The 23,142-nt window shown below is 43.3% G+C and overlaps 2 protein-coding genes across 2 annotated transcripts in view; one reads left to right on the forward strand and one right to left on the reverse strand.

Annotated features, from left to right (window-relative positions):
- The window catches only part of LOC148046392 (regenerating islet-derived protein 4-like), a 59,097-nt gene extending 42,988 nt beyond the window's left edge, over nt 1–16,109 (reverse strand). Inside the window, exons 1-2 of the mRNA XM_087714714.1 lie at nt 16,097–16,109; nt 13,725–13,816 (exon numbers count right to left, since the gene is read on the reverse strand). Coding sequence (XP_087570840.1) covers nt 13,725–13,816; nt 16,097–16,109 — 105 coding nt within the window. The remainder of the gene's footprint in view (nt 1–13,724; nt 13,817–16,096) is intronic.
- Nucleotides 16,110–17,863: 1,754 nt separating this feature from the next.
- On the forward strand, nt 17,864–22,255 carry LOC148046393 (C-type lectin BpLec-like; the record flags this gene model as incomplete). The annotated part of the gene is made up of 4 exons (XM_087714715.1): nt 17,864–17,939; nt 20,495–20,586; nt 20,863–21,163; nt 22,134–22,255. Coding segments are annotated over 4 exons (537 nt in total), but the record flags the coding sequence as incomplete, so codon positions are not given.
- Between the last annotated feature and the right edge of the window lie 887 nt (nt 22,256–23,142).

The raw sequence follows: 23,142 nt of genomic DNA on the forward strand, positions 1-23,142 counted from the left end.
CATCAAATATCTCTGCTTTAAATATCTGTAGATATTCTTTTGGGAAAACAATGAATAGCAACAAGTCAGGGAATATACTGTGTTTCCTCAAAAATAGGCGCTTGGCCTTATATTCGGGGAACTCTTTTTTTTTTTTCAGATGCAGGAGGCCCCTTAACCTCGGCCCACACCCACAGATCAGCTGATCCAGAGAGGGGCGGAAGTTCTTTCTCTGTTTCTGACACACTCTTGCCAGTCCTAGCATCGCTGGGCCTGCCACTCTTTTTGCAACCGCCAGTAAGAGAAGCGGTGTGGTAGCTAAGGTTTCTGTGAGTGGCCTCTATGAGCCGTTCTGTGTGGATGGCAGATCCATGTGGGGTGCGTGGAGCATGTTCCCCCTCTTCCCCTCCAAGAAATAGCGGAGACCAGCTGCGCATGTGTTTAAATGTTTTAAGGGAGGGCTTATTTTCAGGAGAGGGTTTGTTTTAGCACATTTTCTCAAGATCCCAATTAGGCTTATTATCCAGGGAGGTCTTATTTTTGGGAAAACAGGGTATAAATTTGACTTTTCACACCCTTCATCCTCTGGTATTCAATTTGAATTTTGAATGAGTTAAAAGATGTACTTAACTGTGTGCTAATGTAATCTAGCTTTCTCAAAGTGGTCATTATTGACTACCAAGAGTTGACGAGACTATCCCAGTAGTTGTTATTGTTATTATTATTATTCCTAGTTCTATTAGTTAAATTTGTATTTACTAATTTTCAGTCATTTAATAAACATTTGGGTGTTGATGAACAATCTGAAACTTCGTCAAGTTGTTGATAAGGTCAGGAGTTTGGAGAGCTTAAGGAAATTCAATTCGTTTTAATCTTCAGCACCCATATTTGGTCAGAAAGACATTTAATAAACATTTGGGTGTTGATGAACAATCTGAAACTTCGTCAAGTTGTTGATAAGGTCAGGAGTTTGGAGAGCTTAAGGAAATTCAATTCGTTTTAATCTTCAGCACCCATATTTGGTCAGAAAGACATTTAGGGGGAGTCTAAAAGTGACCATTCTCATGGAAATCATTAAGGACCTTAAAAGTCCAGGATTCTTTTAAAAGTGGTCTCTAAATTGTAATTTCAAAGACTATCAATGGAGAAATGATTATATCCATAAGACAGAACCATATTGAATATATTCTACTATTTTGATTGAATTTTAATTAAATTGGCATTAAAATTGAGCCATGGTTTGTTTCCTTTCTGGTCTCCATTACTTTTGAGATGAGACTACTCAGCTATGTAGACAGTGGTCTGTATAGCACACACAGTTCTCAGCCACAAAGAAGATGTAGATTTTTGGAATACAATTTCTCCATTCCTTTCCAGTCAGACCCACCTTCTCCTTAGGAGATCAGTTTTATCCTTCAAGAGAAAAGTAACTGTAAAGAAGAGAAAGGAGACATTCCACATAGAAGCCAAAGTCTATGGAGAAAGGGGAAGATCAGTTATAAGTTATAAGCACCTGGACATGCCTTCATAAAAGTCTCTTGGCTCATACGCAATGATAAAAGCCCCAGAGGCTTCATTCCAAGGTTTGTGTTGTGAAATGAAATGTAGCCCGGGAGGGTATAAATAGGAGCTCTCCAAAGGAAAGGGATCAGAAGAAATCCACACTTCTCTTCCAAGGAAGGGTTCGTTCTACACGTTGATCACTTTTTTCCCTAGGAAGGTAAGTTTGAATCCACTTTGATCTGCCCTGTTCTGAGGCTGCTTTCCACACAGAACACTCTGAACCTGTGTTACCCAGGAAGGACAGCCTACCAATGTTTAATGTCTTTTGTCTATGTGCATCTGTTTTCCATCCTTACCATCTCGTACGTGTCTGCATTTACGTCCATGGAAGGGCTTCTTCTGCCAGGGATCACTGATCAAAAGGGGAAAGGAAGGGAGGCTTTGATTAACAGAATAACAGAGTTGGAAGGAACCTCAGAGGTCTTCTAGTCCAATCCCCTGCTCAAGCAACCCTAGATCACAGATGGCGAACCTTTTTTGGCTCACGTGCCAAAAGCAAGGGGAGGGGTGCAAGTGGGGGTCGTGCGTGGGCGTGCCATGACCATAATGCTATGTGCACAACCCCACTATTTTTTCACCCTCCCCAGGCTCCAGAGGCTTTATAGGAGCCTGGAGAGGGTGAAAACAGCCTCCCCCGCTGGAAGCCCTCCGGAGTTTTCAGAATGGGCAAACCAGACGTTCAGGAATGGACTTCCGGTTTGCTCGTAGGGCCTTTTTTCATCCTCCGGAGCCTTCAAGGAAGCCTCTTGAAGGCCCCTGAAGGCTCTGGAGGACTAAAAGTGGCCTTACGAGCAAACTGGAAGTCCATTCCCAAACTTCCGGCTTGCCCGTAGGGCCAGTTTTTCATGCTCCAGAGGCTTCAAGGAATTTCTTCTATGCTTCTTCTATGTTTTCAAGAATGTGCCTAGCTTTGAAGTCAAGAATAGAAGTGAGACACAGCAGTGAGATAACATTTGTGGTAATGCCATCCAGTCTTAAGCTTACAATTTGCTAGGCTAGAAAACAACTACTTTCTGACAGTATACAATAATATAAGCAGAAGCCAATAACAAAGGTTAATTCTTAATAAATGATTTCTAGCTGTATATCATATCAGAATCAAAGAACAAATATTGGTTTAATCAGTAACAATTATATAGTAACATGAGCAATTCGTAATAAGAGCAAATAGCCAATATTGATTCATATACTCCTTCATAGGTATGTGTAACCTATAGTCCCACAGTTCATTTTGAACAAATCCTATCCTAAAACAGAAGAGAAAACTCATTTCCAATTTTCCAGCATGTGGGAACTGGGAAACAGAGGTTTTCTTCTATTTTGCATCATCCATTTGCTTCAAACTATATCTCCAGTACACCTGAAATCAAACTTTTTTTAAAACAATTATTTTTCTTTAAATTGACCTGGATTTTTGGTTTTGATGCCAAGAGCTTTGGCCTTCCAATTTCAGGCCCTTCTTCCTTTTCTGTCTATACACTCTGGAGTTTGCAAAACAGCCAGCATCTATTTCCTATCCTCCCAAACTTTTCAGAATTACTCATGGAGTTAATGTGAATCTCGCTGGCAGAAATACTGCATATTGATGTACCTGTCAATTCTCTTAATGAGCAGAAATCTCTCTTTGTATACAGACTAGATTTGGCTCAGAGTGTAACCTGAATACCTTCTTCCCTCTCCCTCACACAACATTTGCCTAGACCAGAGGTGGTATTCAGCAGGTTCTGACCAGTTCTGCAGAACCAGTAGCGGAAATTTTGAGTAGTTCGGAGAACTGGTAAATACCACCTCTGACTGGCCCCGCCCCCATCTATTCTCTGCCTCCAGAGTCCCAGAGTCACTTAATGACTGCAGGATTCAATTAACAACTGCAGTGAAAAAGAAGGTCAGAAAATCGGGGCAAAACTCAGTTAACAACTTCCTTGCTTGGCAACAAAAATATGGCCTCATTTGTGGTTGTAAATCAAGGACTATGTGTTTATACAGATATACATGCATTCCAACACAGGTAGTCCTTGACTTACAACAGTTTAGTGGCTATTCAAAGTTACGACGACACAAAAATGACTTATGACAATTTTTCACACTTATGACTGTTGCAGCATCCCCATGGTCATGTGATTTAAATTCGGATGCTTGACAACCAACACACACTTGCGACAGTTGCAGTGTTCTGGAATTCTGTGATCTCTTTTTTGTAACCTTCTGACAAGCAAAGTCAATGCGGAGGTCAGATTCATTTAACAACTGTATTACTAAGGTTTAAGGTTTAAGGTTTATTGACATTTGTATGCCGCCCACTCCCTAGGGACTCTGGGCGGCTTACAGACAAGACTAGGGAACATATAGAATTAAAATAAAAATACAATATTAAAATTACACAACATACATACTACTTAGAGTGGGGAGGGATGCCAATCAACAGCCCCAGGCCTGCTGGAACAGCCAGCTGGATCTCTACAGGAAGATCATTCCATAGGGCCGGGGCAGCAACAGAGAAGGCCCTCCCCCGGGGGGTCGCCAGCCGACATTGACCAGCCGATGGTACCCGGAGGAGGCCCAATATGTGTGATCTTATCGGTCTCTGGGAGGTAACTGGCAGGAGGTGGTCTCTCAGGTAGCCAGGTCCTAAACCATGTAGGGCTTTAAAAGTAACGACTAGCACCTTGAAGCGTGTCCGGAGACCAATGGGGAGCCAGTGCAGCTCACGGAGGATAGGTGTAACATGGGTGTATCTAGGTACACCCTCCCCAGGCTTTACTAATTTAAGGATGGCAGGGATTCCCTAAACAAATGTGGTGGGGAAAGGCTTAAATTGGGGCAAAAGTCACTTAACAAATTTCTCACTTAGCCACATAAATTTTGTTCCTACATTGAGACTACCTGAATACACAGAAGCTTTCTGTTTGGTACTAGGTAAGGAGACCGCTCAGTGCACAAACCAGGGGTAAAATTCAGCAGGTTCTGACAGGTACTGGAGAACCGGTAGCGGAAATTTTGAGTAGTTCGGAGAACCAGTAAATGCCACCTCTGGCTGACCCTCGTAGTGGGGAGGGAATGGAGATTTTATAATATCCTTTCCCCAGGAGTGGGGAGGGAATGGAGATTTTGCAGTATCCTTCCCCTGCCACGCCCACCAAGCCACGCCCAGAGAACCCGTAGTAAAAAAAATATGAATTTCACCACTAGCACAAACCACAAGGGCCCACAGCTCAACTGCATACCTAGTCACTACCTGAGAAGTTTTAATGTTGGATGAGGAAGTCAGAAGATCACTTAGAACAGAATTCCCCAACCTTTCCAGGTTGGCAGCCCAAAGTGGGGAGGGAGGGGGGAAAAGAGGGGATGGTTTTGCGGGAGGGGCAGTGTGGATGCGCAAGAACCAGTTGCTCACAGGAGTTGGGCTGAGAGTACACGCCCACACACCATCCAGTCACTCATACAGCCCAGTTGCGTATAGGCCACAGATCAGTAGTGGCCCACAGCCCACAGGTCGGGGACTTTCACTTCTCTTCTGCTTCTGATCTCAGCAGATTCCTGGAGTCTCCCACCATGCTGGCCTCCAAGATCTCCTGTTTGCTGGTGGCGTCTTTGGCCTTTCTTTTGGGGGCTCTGCTGGTCATGCCCAGCCAAGGTCAAACCTGGGCTGGATTCCAGAATAGCCACATTGACAGCGTCAGCAGCTACCCACCTCCCAACTCATATTGTTACAACACGATGAAATATCGGGGCTTAACCCGACCTGTTTGCAAACCCATCAATACTTTTATCTTTGAATCTGCCTATGTGATGCAACAACTCTGCCAAAACTTCTGGTATGCAACTTCTGTTACCACCATGGATCTTTTCAATTTGGTTGAATGCAGGTATGTCGGTGGCCAGGCTCCTAATAACTGCGGATATCAAGGAAACAACGTGTATAGACACATTGTTATTCTCTGTGAAAGATATTATCCTGTTCACTTCATTAACTCTTTTTAATAAAACTCGGCTCCCATTTCCTGAAAGAAGACCATGGAAATTTGGACCAAGAAGTCAGCTCAATTTAATCTGATGCTAATTGTTTATCTTACTGGTAGTAGAGATACAGATCTGGCTGCACATTTGCATAATAAACTGCTTTCTTCTCAAAACAAAGTATTGCTATGGTGATTAGAAATCAAAGTGTTCCCTAAGACTTTTCTTTCCATTCTATTCAGCAAAAAGAAGTAGGGGTGATCAGGAGTGGGCTATTATGAGTTCTCCCAGAGAAACCTTAGCTAACGTTATGGCCAGTTCGGAGAACCTCCAAGTCCCACCCCTGGCTGGCCCCACCCACCCCACCCCTCCCCTCCCAGGAGCCTCCACGCATCTCATTTTGGATGCGAGGTAAGGGCAGGGCCTGTGCAGAGGCTTAGGGAAGGGGAAAAACTGGTCTCCCGAAAGTTCCAGAAGGCCAAAAACAGGCTGGAAACAGGCCCATTTCTAGCCTCTGGTGGGCCTCCAGAGCCCGGGGGAGGAGGTTTTCACCCTCCCCGAGACTCAAGGAAAACTTCCGGAGCCTGGGAAAAGTGAAAACGGGGCCCCCACCATAGTGCAGGAGGCCGACTAGCGCACGCCCACCATGGCTACGCCTACCATGGCCACGCCCACCCAGCAACTGGTCAGAAAAATTCAGAAAAACACTGTAGGAAAAAGTGCAGAAAAGAGCAACCAGGATGATTAGGAGACTGGAGACTGAAACATATAAAGAACGTTTACAAGAACTGGGCATGGCTAGTCCAGAGAAGAGAAAGACTAGGGGAGACTTGATAGCAGTCTGCCAATATGTGAGGGACTGCCATAGAGGGGAGGGGGTCAATTTATTTTCCAAAGGACCCAAAGGCCAGACAAGGAATAATGAATAGAAACTGTTGGGAGATTCAACCTAGAAATAAGGAGAAATTTTCTGACAGTGCGAGCAATCAACCAATGGAACAGAAGTTGCCTTAGGAAGTTGTAGCAGCCTCATCACTGGAGGCTTTCAAGAAGAGATTGGACTGCCACATCCTGCTTGGGTCGGTGGTTGCTTGGACTAGATGACTTACAATCAGGATGGCGAACCTATGGCACGCATGTCACAGGTGGCATGCGGAGCCATTTGTCAGGGCACACGAGGCGTTGCCCTGTCAGCCTTTTATAAAGCCATTTTTAGTTCAGCCTTTTTTAAAGCCATTTAGGCTCTGGAGGACGAAAACGACCCAACAGACAAACCGGAGTCACTTCCGGTTTGCTCGTAGGGCTCTTTTTAGTCCTCTGGAGCCTTCAGGGAAGCCTCCTGAAGGTCCCGGAAGGCTCCGGAGGGCTTAAACCAGCCCTACAAGCAAACCGGAAGTCTGTCCCTGAAATTCCTGTTTGCCCGTAGGGCCATTTTTTTGCGTTCCGTAGACTTCAGTGAAGTTCCTGAAGCCTCCGGAGGGGTAGGGGAGGCTGTTTTCGCCCTCCCCAGGCTCCTCCCAAGCCTCTGGAGCCTGGGGATGGCGAAAAAAGCATGCAAAAAATGGGAGCGCCTGTCATGCACACATGCATGCTGGAGAAGGGTCGCTCATTGCATTATGGGTGTAGCATGCCCACACATGACCCCCCTCCCCTGCGCTCCCCCCGCTTATGGCACGCGAGCCAAAAATGGTTCACCATTGCTAACCTACAAGATCCCTTGCAAACCTGTTAATCTATTCTATCTGTAATTTATCTCACTTTGGTTTGTTGGATCTATCTGCAGTTGGGTTCCCATAGGACGTCCCATTTGAGTGCAATTAGCTTGGCACTCCATATATCTACTCCCTTTTCTTTGATTTAGTGAAGCCAAGGTTGGAAAAAGCTGCAACCTGATACGCAACCTTTTTCATACTGGCTGGGAAACTCTGGGTGTTCTGTTCCTCACTACAGGTTTGTGTAGATTGACAGGCAGCTAAACTCCCCTAACCTTCAATAAACCAGACTGTGTACATAGATCTTGGTGCTTTATTAAAGGAACAGGATGAGCTTAAACTGGGAAAAATAGAAATACGTACAGTAAGAATCTGAATACAAAACAAACAACATTGAGTTGCTGGTGAGCATAACAATTAACAAATACAGATAAAGTTCAAGTCTCACTAGTGGTGTTATGCACATAGAACATGGATTTTGCCCTCTGATGAACACGTGCCATGGATTAGGCTGGATTCTTCCAGGTATGTCTGTTTCCTCAGAATGTTATAAAATGGAGTTTGACTTCTCAGTATTCACCCATTTCCCCCAAAATGAGGAAGGAGGGTACTCGATAAGGTCAAAACACTACTAAAACCAACTTTCTAAACAATGAAAGGTTTGTCTCTGGATGGAGCTCAATACATATTACAGAACAATAACAGCATGTACACATGCAAACTCTACGCAGGCGGCATGACACTTGGGGTCGAAATCTATACATCTTCAATCTCCCAAGACAGAAACATGGATATAAACTTTCACATGATCTCTAGGTAAACGTAAAGGTTCCCCTCACACATATGTGCTAGTCATTCCTGACTCTAGGGAGCGGTGCTCATCTCCGTTTCAAAACTGAAGAGCCAGCACTGTCTGAAGACGTCTCCATGGTCATGTGGCCAGCATGACTAAACGCCAAAGGGGCATAAATGCTGTTACCTTCCCGCCAAAGGTGGTTCCTATTTTTCTACTTGCATTTTTACATGCTTTTCAGCTGCTTGGTTGGCAGAATCTGGGACAAGTAACGGGACCTCACTTCCTTACGCGGTACTGGGGTGTCGAACCGCCAAACTGCTGACGTTTCTGATCAACAAGCTCAGTATCTTTGCCACAGAGCCACCAGGTCTGTCATATTATCACTACACCATAGCATAAGACAGAGATCGGCATTATTGATAATACGTTGGCATTAATATATTGATATACGTTTCATGAATGAAAGTGTTTAGAGCATGTTCTCATATTCTAAACCCATCTACATAGGTTCATTTTTATATTAATTCTGGCAGTTTCTTTTTTATAAATCCCTCCCCAATCCCAACCCCCAATGGAATAAAAATCAATGATTTGGAAATTTATTGTGGGTAAACAGAAATGGAAATTGTGTTATGCATGGGGGGGGGGGGTGAGAATCCTTGATATTACAAGGTTCAAAAGATACCTAGTTTCTCTCTATTATACAATGATCAGAAAAATTTCAAGAGTTGAACAAACACTTTATCCTGGGAGTCATGATTGGAAGATTATTTGAATGTTTGGTTTATGTATAACCAATCAATATGTTGGTGCACTTTTTTTTCTTACAGTTAAGAAAAATGACTACAATTGTTGTCATCTAATGCTACAGTAGTGGCTAAAATTGTGGAAACCTTTTGGGAAAATTATACAGTATTTTTGAGGTTTGATGGTTAATAGCACCACTCTCATCACTCCAAATAACATTGTCCCATTATTCCTCTGTCCAGGTAACATGGGTTTTAGCCCAGTTTAGCCTTTTTGACCTTTGTTTGAGAGATAAAAGTGGCTTTTTTCATGGAATTCTAGATTTTAAGCCAAATTCCTGCAGTCTGCACCGAACAATCCTTGCACACAACTTCACATTGCATTGCGCCATTTCATCTTGTGTACACTTAGATGATTTTCTTCCGTCATGTAGGCACGGTCTCTTAATTCTTCTATCATCACTCGCTCTTGTCCACCTTTTCCTGCCTTTAGCAGTGTGGTTTCTGGGCAGTGGTGGGATTCAGCCGGTTCGCACCTATTCAGGAGAACCAGTTGGTAACTTTCCAGGCAGCTCGGAGAACTGGTTGTTGGAAGAAATCTCCTTTTGTTTTTCCCACTTTACAGGGCTAATCCTGTAAGGAAGGCAGGAAGGAAACATTCTGGTGTTGTTTCCTAGCCTCATCTTTGTTGACCTCCGGTTAACTCTGATTACATTGTAACATTGTAACAGCTAAGGCGAAGCACCCATCGATGGGAGTGACATTGAGTTGGCCACCCCCACCCAGTCACGTGGCCACTGAGCCCCGCCTACCCAGCTGGCCATTAGGGCAGAGAACCGGTTGTTAAATTATTTGAATCCTACCACTGTTTCTAGGTGACCAGTCAACTCTTTGCACCTTTAACTTTAATTTTATTACGTTTTACAAGCTCATTAAGTGAAAGAAGACAAAAAAACAACAACAACCAACTTCATAGCAATCACAAAACACACTGACAAATGTCCTCCTCTCAGCTTCAATGCATGATATCAATAACTGATTCCTACTGTGATCTGATTGGCTCATTTCACATTTGGCTCATTGCCAAAACAAGATGACACCTGATTAGCTCTCTAAACACTCATGCTCATTGTCTATAATCAGATGAAGGAAAGCTATCTGATATCAACCTAAGGAAGTTGTGCTTCCTTTTTCTCGTTATTTGGCTATAACTTTTCATAGAATAAAGAGAATTGAACAAACTCTGTGGCATTACATTCTTTATTAAATTTTCTATCCATTGATACATAATGTTATGGTACTACTAAAAAATGTGGTGTTATTAGCCACCAAACCTCAAAAATACACTTTTCTCAAAAGATTTCCATAATTTCAGCCACTTCTCTTTATATGAACCTGTAATCCTTTAATTTGGGGTAGAATTGGAAAGACTAGGATGGAGCAGAGCTTTTACTGGCCAGATGCCCTCCCTGGCACCTACACAGAGTTCACAGCAGAAATTTTTTCTTTGCATCTGATTCTATACTATGGTGTGTGTGTGTGTGTGTGTGTGAGAGAGAGAGAGAGAGAGAGAGAGAGAGAGAGAGAGACGTGCAGTCAGGGGAGACAGGGGAGGCAGAGCCTCACTAATGTCATCATGAAAAGGAAAAAAAATGCAAAAGGGAAAAGGCTGAGCTAGTTGCTGCCAGAGTCACCATGGATGACTCTGCTTAGTGCTTAACTGTTTAAAAAAGCCTCTAAAAAGTGCCCTCTACAGGAAGCGGCAGGAGAACGAGGTACCTCATCTAGTCTGTGTCAGCTTCTGCTTTGCTGTCGCTTCAGCTGCCATGAAACAGGGAGGGAGGGCCTGGTATTTGGGAGGGGTTACTCATTGTGCTGGAGGAAGGTTCTGGAGTTCCCTGACTGATCGGACTACGCATGCGTGGGTGTTTCCCGCCAGGACTAACGGCACCGACATTCCATCTTCGTGATGCCTTTTGAAGTTATCTCACACCTGACACTTGGAAGACTTATGATTGGAGTGGGACTATGATGCCAAGGGGTGGGGAATGGGCTATTCTATATATCAATCGCTTTCGCGCCTAATTATTCAGACTTCGCTACGCTTTGCCTTTAATCATTCTTAATTAGTAAAAGTACACTTGATTTCTACACATGGAGTCTCGTGGTCTTTCTTTCCTAATTAATTAATGGAAAGGAGCTGATAGATAGCGAAGTCTCATAAACACCCTACCAGGAGAATTCAACCTTCCGTGGGGGATGAAACTACAAGAAGATGAAACAGAGAAAATGTCTTCGCAAGCCAGCGATGGAGAAATGGAAAAAGAACCCACTGAACTATTATTACCCGAGGAGATGGCCCAGCTGGAAATAACGAGCCCTGCGAGCCCCCCCCCCCCGTTGGTCCTTGTCGGTGGGACAAAGAGAAGATGGTGCAAACTGGGATGCGGCCGTTACCAGAAGGAAACATCAGGAAAGGCCGTTCGAACCAGGGGCCGAACGAAGACCCCAGGAAAGAGGTCAACCTGATTACTTGGAACAGAGGTACTCTGGGCAAAGATTCGGGGAGGGAGAAGAGGCCGAGAGGGGGTGGGAGCAAGAAAACCCACGGGCAGCTTCACACCCCCCCCAGCCAGGGGTGTTGTCAGGCCAGCTGTCCCACCCCCCAGAAGACGCAGAATGGCTAAAGTCCCCCCCCTTAACTGTAAAGTATGATGGAAATCCTAAGAAGCTGGGGTTTTTCATCATGCAAGTTTATAACTACATGGAAATTTATGGGCCCGATTTTGAGTCAGATGCCATGAGGGTCCGCATGATTTTGCTTGCTTTGGAAGACGAGGCCGCTGATTGGTGGGGAGGGTTACACTGGACAAATTCCCCCCTCCTGAGGAATTTTAATGCGTTTATGGAAGCGTTCAAGAGACGTTTTGATGACCCCCTGACTGAGAAACGGGGCAAACTGAAATTTATGACCCTCACGCAGGGAGACAAGCCTGTGACTCAGTACATTCAAGAGTTTCAACACCTTTGTAATTATATGAGAGGATGGAGTGAAGAAGCCCTTTTAGATAAATTTGCTTTGGGCTTGGATGAAGATATTTATCAACAATGTGTTAATCGCCACCTTCCCAACCGCCTCACTAGTTGGTTTGTAAATGCAGCTGATATTGAACTGGATTTAATTAGACTCCGATGTGCGAAGGAGGAGAGGCAGAAGCAAAGAGAGAAGGCAGCGAGATCTTCCCCCTCAAACTGCAAAACCCCTTTCGAAGTGAGAGGCGAAGGGAGGGGAAGCCCCTCTGGAAAAGCCACACCATTTACTTGCTTTCGTTGTGGGAAGGGAGGCCATCGCACACCAGAATGCCGCGCTAAGCTACCCACGGCCGCTCCAACCCCTGCCAAATGGGAGGGGAGCTCCAGCAAGGGCCCAGACAAGACGAAAAAGGAAGCCGCGTTCGCTGTGGATTCCACCCCCCCGCTATTCAGCCAGGCCCTGGAGGGAGAAGCTGACGTCTCCACCAGCTCCTCTGATGACTCCGATGACGATGCCTCACCTCGCTGTGTGAGTTCAAACAAAGGCCCTATGCTAATCCCAATAGAGTTGAGAGTTCCGCCTGATGGGGGGGTCAGAAAGCCTTCCCGCCCTCCTTGACTCAGGCTGTTCCCGTTCAATGATCAATCCTGCTATGGTGGAGAAACTGGGCCTCAAATTGAGGACTTTGAAAACCCCTATTGTTTTTTGCCAGATAGATGGGTCCATAGCAGGGGGGGGGCAGCCCATTTTTATACTGAACCCCTAGAGATGAAAATGGGCTCCCACACCGAACTAATCTCTTTTATTGTGGCGCCTGGGATGGACAGGCCGCTCATTTTGGGCCTCCCTTGGCTTCGAAAATGGAACCCTCGCATAAATTGGAGGGAAGGTTGGTTACACATTCGCACGAAAACGCCTCCGGAGGGGGAGGGCGTTTCTTCAGAGCCTGTTAGCTGCAGTTCTGATTTGGCTGCCAGAGGGCAGGAAAGGATTGAAGGAGAGGAAAAAATTCCGAAAGTGTATTGGGACCTGAGAGGAGTTTTTAGTGAGAAATCTTCAGATAAACTTCCGCCTCACAGGCCCACTGATTGCTCAATCGACATTTCTGGTAGAAGACCAAACTAACATTAGGCATAGTTGGGTAACTGCCTGAGGTGAAGCTACTGGAAGGTAAAGTTCACTGGATATTTTTTTCTAGAAAAGAGAGATAGAAGAGTTTCTATCTTACCGACTTAGTATCAGATAGAAGTAACCAGGATCTGGAGTCAGGTTCAAGGCACTAAATGTTTATTGCATGTTAACTTATATACAATTATCTGATCTACAAATGGTAAAGCAAATTGGATAAGAATCAATGGAATTCATAGGAGAGCTGGACTTGGATCTCTTATGACTGTGTCGGGATTCCAAACTAATGACATATTTGACTCCCCCTTCAGATCATCTCCTAGATCCAGTCGTCCAGCCATAATAAGGTTTACTTGTGGTTAACCTCAACACTTTCCTGCACCCTACAATGTTTTTATATTGTGAGCTACTCAGAATTGTTGGATGGGCAGCAAATAATATTTATTAAAAAAATAATTAAAAACTCTCATAGTTGGCTGATCCTGGATGTGGAGGGAGATGTGGTTTTGTGAAACTATGGTCGAGCTGTCTGCCTTGTTAACTTCCATATAGAGAAACAAGGGAAAGGCATCAATACAGAGGTGGATTGACAATATTTTTACTACCAGTTTGGATGCGTGACTCTTCTGCGCATGCACAGAAGCATCCGGGCAGGTGGGTGGAGCTTCCCACCGCTGCTACTTACAGTTCAGCCAATCCAGGCTGAACCAGCAGCAACACGCCTCTGATCAAATAGCAAAAAGATGAACTTGACCATCCCGGGTGAGATGCTCTAAATGCCAGCTCTCATATTCAGAACTTTCTCTTACCTCAGCTTCTTCCCATGTCTTCTTGGCCTCAAAATGTCCATAGCAGTTGCCCTGGTATTGTAGCCACTCTCTAGCACATGTGTCAGCATTAACTATATGGGTGGGATATAGATAAATAGGAAGGACAGAGAATGGAATCAGAAGAGGAATAATCTACTACTCAACCAAAATATCTTGCAATATATACGTCTATCTTATTTATTCAGATTGTTGGCTAATCTGGATCAATAGCCTTTATAACACCGTATCTCAACCTTAACCCTTTGTAGATTTCAACTCCCTCAGCCAGCTTAGAGGAAATGCTACATAAAACAGAAACCAGAAAACATGTTCTTTTGTAAGTATGCACAAAGTTGTATTTTAGGCATGTGTTCTTAGTGAGTAAGTGTTTATTCATATTTTGCAAACTCAAGTCAGGAAACCCTGCCAAAATTTAAACTAGTTCTACCATGGATGTGTAATACTGTATAACTGAATATCATTACTACAAATTGAAGATTTGCTTTAAGAAGAAGAATGCAATTATTCAAATGAGGAGTTCCCTTTTGAAATGCATTTGGGTAATTCATTTCCATAGCTTCATTTGCTCTAATATAAAGAACGTCACACCCTGAGCAATGTTATAGGCTTGGGAATGAATGAGGCAATGCTACCAAAAATAATATATAATAACTCACCTCCAAAGAAAGGGCAGGAAAGCAGAAAGCTGGCCAGGAAGGCACTCAGATAAATAACTAATCCCATTTTCTAAATTCACCTGAAAATACCAAATAGTGATAAAGCCAAATCAACAGCACAACCTTTGGTAGGAACATTCCTGCACAAATTCAAACTTGCTCTATATTTGCAATTTTCAAAGAGTTAATATTGCATAATACTTTCCACTGATAGGTTTTCAGCCAAGTAAATTAAGTCGTGGTTTATACGAATTGATGGTAAAGACACAGAGTTTGGTTTATCCTACAGACGAAACCATGAATCTTATAACCATAACCTGATATTCCAGGTCTTTGTGGTGACAGCAATTTCTTAGCACATTGTTATTTTTAAGATAAGAGAAGGACATTATTAAACATATGAAGAAAGAATAATCATTAAGTAGGCTTGCATGAATATCTGACATACACACAGGCCCCAATCAATTAAGATAGTTTTGAAACGCTGAATGTATTTGTCAAATTGAATGGGCCTAAAGGTAAAGGTAAAGTTTCCCTCATACATATGTGCCTGTCCTTCCCAACTCTAGGGGGCGATGCTTGTCTCTGTTTCAAAACCGAAGAGACAGCGCTGTCCAAAGATGTTCTGTGGTCATGTGACCATCATGACTAAATGCCGAAGGCACACAGAATGCTGTTACCTTCCCACCAAAGGGGCTCCCTATTTTTCTACTTGCATTTTTACATGCTTTTGAATTGTTAGGTTGGCAGAAGCTGGGACAAGTAACGGGATCCGTAGCAGTGCTACGGATTCGAACCTCCGAACTGCCGACCTTTCAATTGACAAGCTCAGTGTCTTAGCCACTGAACCATCATGTCCCTTATGTTGAATCGGCCTAAATAGGTTCAAATTAATGTAGGTAATATGGATATTGCACATGTGATTTAATGCTCCAAATCAAGTCACATTCAGAAGTTCAAATCAGATGGATTTTTTTTTTCATATTTACAAACATATGGGTGGAATTGGATTCGGTTTGCTTTGAATTTGATGAAGGATATGACCATCACCACCACTGCCACCATAATATTTATAGTTGTTATTACTGCTCTTGAGGAAAAAAATTATTAATGTTAAGCTCTTTCTCAGCTAGAAGGCTTCCTGAATGATGCAGCAGATCCAAGCAAAATCAGTGCTTCAACAATGGTATGTGATCTGATAGTCCTTGAGTTACAACGATAATTGGGACTGGGATTGACATCACTAAATGGTGCAATAATACAGAGTGATGCCATTGACTTCATTGACTTAGCTACAGCAATCCAGGAAGTTTTGGTCATCTGGGAATTGCAAGATGCACAGGTCCTTAACTGGGAAGGAAAGGGAGTTCCAGGTAAGGAGTGCAGGAATGCCATGCAGGAGTGGGAGAAGCCCCATGTGACTTGGGGGAGAAGATGCTATGGTGAGATAAGATCAGCACAAGCTCAGAAAGGCCAGAGAAGGAGGGTAATGGTGGGTTCATGCATGATGCATGAGTACAGGGCACTCAAAGAGCCACAAAGGTCCTAACTAGAAGCCCCCCATTCAATTCTGGAGCCAACTGGAAATGTGATTCCTCCACCATAGAGCCTTCCAGCATGGCATCCTTTTTCCTCTACTTCTCCTAACCGAAAGCCCTATCAATTATGGAGCTGACCAGAAAACCTGCTCCTTACCATAGAGTCTCATTCTGGCATGCTGTGCTTTCCCCCGTCCCAACCGGAAGCTCCTTTCAAAATTGTGGCACCAACAGGTGCCTGGGAGCCACAGCAGAGGGCTGAAAGAGCCACATGTGGCTGCAGAGCTGTCCGGTTGCTGACCCCTGGTATAGGGAGACTAGGCAAGGAAGGCTTGCCTAAAAGAGTGCAGAGAAGAGCAACAAAGAAGATTAGGGGGCTGGAGGCTAAAACATACATAGAACAATTATAGGAATTGGGTATCTAGCAGTGGTGGGATTCAGCCAGTTCGCACCTATTCGGGGGAACCGGTTTTTAACTTTCTAAGCAGTTCGGAGAACCAGTTGTTGGAAGAAATCGCATTTTGTTTCCCCCACACACAAACACACTTTACAGAGCTAACCCTGTAAAGAAGGCAGGAAGGAAACATTCTGGTGTTGTTTCTAGTCTAATCTTTATTACCCTGCTTACAGAAACTGCCTCTCCAATTAACCCTTGTTACATTGTAACAGCTAAGGTGAAGCACCCATCAACCTGAGTGATGTTGAGTTGGCCACGCCCATCCAGTCACATGACCACTGATCCCCGCCTACCCAGCTGGTCATCAGGGCAGAGAACCGCTTGTTAAATTATTTGAATCCCACCACTGGTATATAGTATGGTAAAAGGAAGGATTGGGAATGACATGTTAGCAGTGTTCCAATATTTGAGGGGCTGCCACAAGGAAGAGGGGGGTCAACCTAGTCTCCAAAGCGCCTGAAGGCAGGACAAGAAGCAATGAATGGAAACTAATCAAGGAGAGAAGCAACCTAGAACTGAGGAGAAATTTCCTGACCTTTAAAACATTTAATTAGTAGAACAAATTGCACCCAGAAATTGTGGGTGCTCCAACACTGAAAGTTTTGAAGAAGACCCTGGACAACCATTTGTCTTAAATGGTTTAGGGCTTCCTGCCTGAGCTGGGGGCTGGACTAGAAGACCTCCAAGGTTCCTTCCAACTCTGTTATTCTGTCGAGGGTCTTATGAGTGTCTAGATGTGTGCAAGTGCAGGTGGGCTAGTGAAAGAGAGCACTGAGGGTGAAAGAAAGCAGAAGGAAGAGAGGAGGGCATGGTATGTGCAAGCAGGCAGAAGGCAGAAGAAGGGTGGTCTGTGCAGTCGAGAGTGGAAAAAAGCAGAGAGACTTACCACAATGACTTGCAACCTTTTTTTGCCAGCTTCCTATTGACTTTGCTTAAGGGGAGACTGGTAGGAAAGGTCACAAATGAATATTACATGGGAAGCTCCAACCGGTCATAAGTAGAACCTGGTTCTACTTATTTTGTTTGAGTGACCACGGGGGTATTGCAATGACTGGAACTTTGAGGACCAAACCTAAGTTCCTTTGGTCAGCATCATAATAATTTTCACCAGCCACTAAAGTGAAATGCTCATAAGCTGAGGACTCCCTAAAAACTATCCTTAAATGACAGCAACAATCCCATAGGGCAGTGGTTCCCAAACTTGGCAACTTTAAGACTCTAAGCAGAGCTGGCTGGAGAATTCTGGGAGTTGAAGTCCACAAGTCTTTAAGTTGCCAAGTTTGGGAACCACTGCCATAGGGAACCCCCCCCCCCCCACACACACAAAGCAGTAATTTAGGTCCTCACCTGAATCTCCTATCAGAGGTTGTGTTGTGTTTTCCTGCTGAAGGTGATCTTAAAGGTCTTGTGTTCCACAGGTGTCTGTTATGTACATTTCAAGAAGGTGTGATGAAATAACAAAGATAACAAGTTTCAGGAAATGCCTTGACGTCCCATTGCAAACCAGGATGTCCAGTTGCTAAATGCTGTAACAAGCCCCAAGGTGAATGTCTCTGTCACAAGTGACTCACAAGTGACCAGTTTGAAGGTTACCTCTACAGTTTTCGGACAGAGAACTTCAATTAGAGGAATTCAATTATCTTAGATTGAACTTATCTACCATGAAAGATACATGGTCCACATTTATCTATCTTTTCTTAGATGGACAAAGAAAACTTCATCATTAGTGGTGCAACCAGATATTTTGAGCTGAAGAAGCTTCTTGGATGAGAAGTAAAATGTCTTTAAATTAAAACCAGAAAGTCCAGTTGCCTCTTGTATTTGTATTTGTATTTGTATTTGGTTTATTTGTATGCCGCCCTTCTCCAGGAGGGACTCAGGGCGGCAAACAACTCAGGGGGGAAAGGGAACATAAACAACAGTACACATAATTAAAATACACGAAAATCACACAGCCATACCAGTCGAGAGGGGAGGGGAATTCATCAACCCCAGGCCTGCCGGCACAGCCAGGTTTTGACAGCTTTCCGGAAGGCCTGGAGAGAGGTGAGGGTCCGGATCTCTGCGGGGAGTTCATTCCAAAGGGCCGGAGCTGCTACAGAGAAGGCCCTCCCCCGGGTAGTAGCCAGATGACATTGGCTGGTGGGCGGAACCCGGAGGAGGCCGACCCTGTGAGATCTAACGGGTCTTTGGGAGGTAATTGGCAGCAGGCGGTCTCTCAAGTACCCAGGTCCAATATCATGAAGGGCTTTATAAGTTACGACTAGCACTTTGAAGCGTGCTTGAAAAAGCACCTTTAGGATAACCATGTCCTGAATGACTGAGAATCTCCATAGAAAGATATTTTGAAGCAATTGCCCTTTCCCAGTTTTGCAGGCAACTTAACAAAAAATGCAGATGTGATGGCACCATTCCCAATACTGAGTCATCCTAGAGATGGTCTTCTAATTTTTTCTATCCAATAAACCATCCGTTTATCTAAAAATAATTCATCTTTGTGCTCTTCATTTTAAAATTAAAGAACTGAATAGCTCTGAACTAAACATGGGCAGTTTCTTTGGGGCTCAATAGATTCTTTTTTTCTTTTAGATCAAAAGTCTTTTGAAAATAAAAACAAAAGGGCTATAAAAAGAAAACCAAAGGCAAAATAATGTGATGAAAAGGAAGTTGAAGGAGAAGATATGTTGAGAGGTTTTGATTTGCAGCTGACTATGACTCATACAATTTATGCAACTACTGGTCTTCCGTTATAGTGCAAAAATTAAGGTGATCGATAATCTTGAGAGAGAGAGTAGTAAAATATACTACATATACATGCAAATATATTTTTCTTGACTTGTAACACTGTTCCCCCTTTTAGCTGGCACTTGAAGGCCACCAGGAAATGTATAAGCCTGGAGGGAAACCCCTTTGACACCTTATCATGAACTGTCAAAAAAAAATGGAAGTTTCAGGTTTTGCGGTTATTTTTCAGTGTGCAACATTGGGTAAGAATCTTTGCACCAATAATCTCTGCTCACAAGTTGGATGTCTTTAATGGTATCCACAGATGTTGGAAAATCCAGGAAAGGGAATGAGTAAAAATGCTGTACTGGCTGTCCTCATAACCCACATGAGATAGCTAAATCCATGTGGAAGAGTTGTTTTTATAGGTGAAATATTTGTAAGTGTCCTAGGATCATGATGCAGTACTGCAGGCCACTTTAGCTGACTGTGATCTGCAGTTCAGCGGTTCAAATCTCACAGGCTCAAGGTTGACTCAGCCTTCCATCCTTCCGAGGTGGGTGAAATGAGGACCCAGACTGTGGGGGCAATATGCTGACTCTGTAAACCGCTTAGAGAGGGCTGAAAGCCCTATGAAGCAGTATATAAGTCTAATAAATAAATAAATAAGTGACATGCTTGAACCTCAAAGCAGATGATTTCTTTCCCTGTTTTATTCTTTGCTTACTACACCTGCTGCACAGTGCTCGTGGTTAATTTATATCACACTGAGTTCATTGGACATAATTCATTGAATTACATTTGGTTCCGACTCTTTACTAAATATACATAGTTGTTATGGGAGTCAAGGAAGATGAAAGCAGCATAAGAATTTTAATTTAAAGAGGAAATGAACATGGTTCCTTTTTGGCATTGGATTGATGAGTATCAGACAAGAAATAGATTTCTTGCGTTTAGTTTTCCTTTATCTCTTTGAAGGTCAGCCAAGCAATGGGTCTCCTTCCTTACTTCAGCCTTTGTCTTCTTGGCATCTTCTTCACCAGTCCTTTTCTTTAAGGTGAATTCCTTTGATATATTTCAATAGGAGTGCATCACTGGCTTTCAACACCTTGCACCATTTTTTAAAAAAATATAAGAAGCAAGAGTTGCTTTGATATCTTACAGCATAAGAGCCTCATTGATGTCAAAGTGATGGTGATCCCATAATGAAAGGTCTCAAATTTTACCTTTTATGCTTGGTTTCTTCTTAAGTTCTTCTGGTTGGCCACTGTGAAGAAACTGTTGAATTCGGCAACCTGATTTAGAAAGATGCTCCTTATGTTCTCAGTGTTTTATATACACATCATGCCATTCTCTATTTTAAACTTTAAACAGTGAAAGCTGACACCTGTGCCAGGGAGTGGCTGCAAAACCAAGGCAACTATTATGCGTATTTTGATCAGAAGTTGACATGGCATGAAGCTGAGGTAGGACAATCAACATCTTTTGTAATGAATGATTTACATGTTTAGGAAAAACGTTATAGGATGGTGAATAGATTGGGATTATCCGTTCTTCTTCAAATCCTGAAGTACAACAAATAATATATCTCACCATTCTGCATTTGAAACTTATATATCCTTTGCTGACACTGAGTAAAGATAGTCTTGAGTTTTGAGCTGGAAAGAAAGAATTTTAAGTGCAAATACAAGATTCAAAAGGAACTTGGCAATGTTTGGATTGGACTCCATGATGTCCGTCAGGTGAGATCATCTAACTTAACTCTGCCCTTATTTATGTGCAGTGGCACAATGTTTATTGACTTGCCTAAATCCAATAGACTCCTGCTCAATACTTCACTTATTAAAACACTCATAATCATAGAAAAATATTACCAGTCCACCTTTAGACAAAGTTCTCATTCTCTGAAGCACATTTCCTTTCCACAGAGTGGGAAGTGGAGATGGGCTGATGAATCCACTTACAACTACAAATCCTGGATGAACTACCAGCCAGACAACTATGGCAACAATGAGCATTGCGTGGAGCTGCGACGATCCGCAGGTAAGCAAACCTCTGCCTGCAGGACATTTTTATATTCTTTTTTCTTCACAAGTCTTTTTTTATTTCCATTTCATTCTATACAATCACATGTTTACTGTGCAACCGAGGCATATAACATTGGATAATAAACACAGCCCTCACTTTTATAGAAAATGCCCCCTACAATACAAACCCAATATACCGCCTTAGCCCACCATACACCCTCTTTCATCCCCCTCCAACTTTCATTCTTCCTTCTCTCATACCCCTCTACACCTACTTCTCCTGCCCCCTATCTAACCCTAACCCTATCACTCCCTCTCTTAATCCATTCCCTCCCTTCCTTCTCCTCCTCCTCTCTCTCACTCTCTCTACTCTCCTTCTTCTTTCATTCAGCTCCTCCCTTCGGTATACTTCTATTACTTTCCAATATATTCAGTTTGTTCTGTTTTGACACTAACATTAAAAAAACCCACAGTATACAAGTGCAATCATGCTTTAAAATTTAACACATATTATATTTCCCCCCTCCCCCCCTCCCCCTAGATCCCCGCCTCCCTTCCCTCCCCCTGACTTCCCAGAGCCCATACATGGTATAACTTTTTGACAATCACCGTCTAAAATATCTCTACATTGAACTCAGCTTCTTGCTGTTACCCAAATTTTTACATTTTGATATTCTTAACAACATGGATTTGCAATCAATTTTCAAGTTTGCGTCTCATCCTTTTTCACCTCAGAGAAATTCTTAGGTCTAATTATAGGCGAGAAATGGATGAAAGTCTCAATAACAGTCATAAAGATGATTTATAAGGCAGGATTAAACCCAAACAAGCTTTTTTTCTTGTCTTATTATAAAGAAAGATTCATACATATGTATTTGTGTGTATTTTACATGTGTGTATTCATTTATCTAGACCATTCCTTTTTGGAAAAAGTAAAGCGCCGCCCCCCCCCCCCCAAATAATAATACTTTTCATTTGCATTTTAGGCTTTAAACAATGGAATGACATTCAATGCAACGCACGTAATGCCTACATCTGCAAACACGAGTTGTAAAGTTGCTTGATGCTTCTCCCTGTGCTTCCCAGGATGTTGATATGATGGGCTGCTTTCCTTCTAGTCTCATCACCTTCTCACATTCCACAGAGATAAAGTTCCCTCTTCAAAACATCATCTTACAAGAACTACCACTTTGGTCACCTTCTTCTTTTGAGGCTTTCTTTTGTCTTGCAATATCAATAAAAAGAGTTCTGCTGCAAACCTTTTCTGAAGTTTTCGTTTTTGGTTCATTTACCCTCCTCTCCATTAAAGGTAAAGGTTCCCCTCGCACATATGTGCTAGTCGTTCCCGACTCTAGGGGGCAGTGCTCATCTCTGTTTCAAAGCCAAAGAGCCATCCATATCCGAAGACGTCTCCATGGTCATGTGGCCAGCATGACTAAACGCTGAAGGCGCATGGAATTCTGCTACCTTCCCACCAAAGGTGGTCCCTGTTCTTCTACTTGCATTTTTACATGCTTTCGAACTGCCACGTTGGGAGAAGCTGGGACAAGTAATGGGAGCTCACTTCGTTACGCGGTGCTAGGGATTCAAACCGCTCAATTGCCGACCTTCTGATCGACAAGCTCAGTGTCTTAGCCACCGAGCTACCGTGTCCCTTCCTCTCCATTAAGAAGATGCAAGGACAAGAATCCTTTTGTGCTTCTTTCTCAGTTGTGAAGGTGTAGAACCTACGCATGTTGCTCATTTATCAAAAGGTGGTCCTTCCAAATTCCCTCTTTTGCATACCTTGTTAAACAGCATGGGTCTTCTTTCAATCTGGACATCAGGGGATGTCCTACAAGTTTTGACAAGATTTTATTTCTATGGCCATTGAGTTCTACCTGGTCTTCCTTGCAGTACTGCTCTCAGTGCTCTTCTAAGACCAATGTTCTTTAAAGTGTTTGCTACGTGGTCCACATCAAGTAGAACAGAGAATGTTTTTCAGCAAGTTTGGGG

The sequence above is a fragment of the Thamnophis sirtalis genome, unplaced genomic scaffold (genome assembly GCF_051295495.1).
Source record: "Thamnophis sirtalis isolate CommonGarterSnake01/CBP01778 unplaced genomic scaffold, rThaSir2_p1.2 scaffold_4, whole genome shotgun sequence".
NCBI classification, from domain to species: Eukaryota; Metazoa; Chordata; class Lepidosauria; order Squamata; family Natricidae; genus Thamnophis; species Thamnophis sirtalis.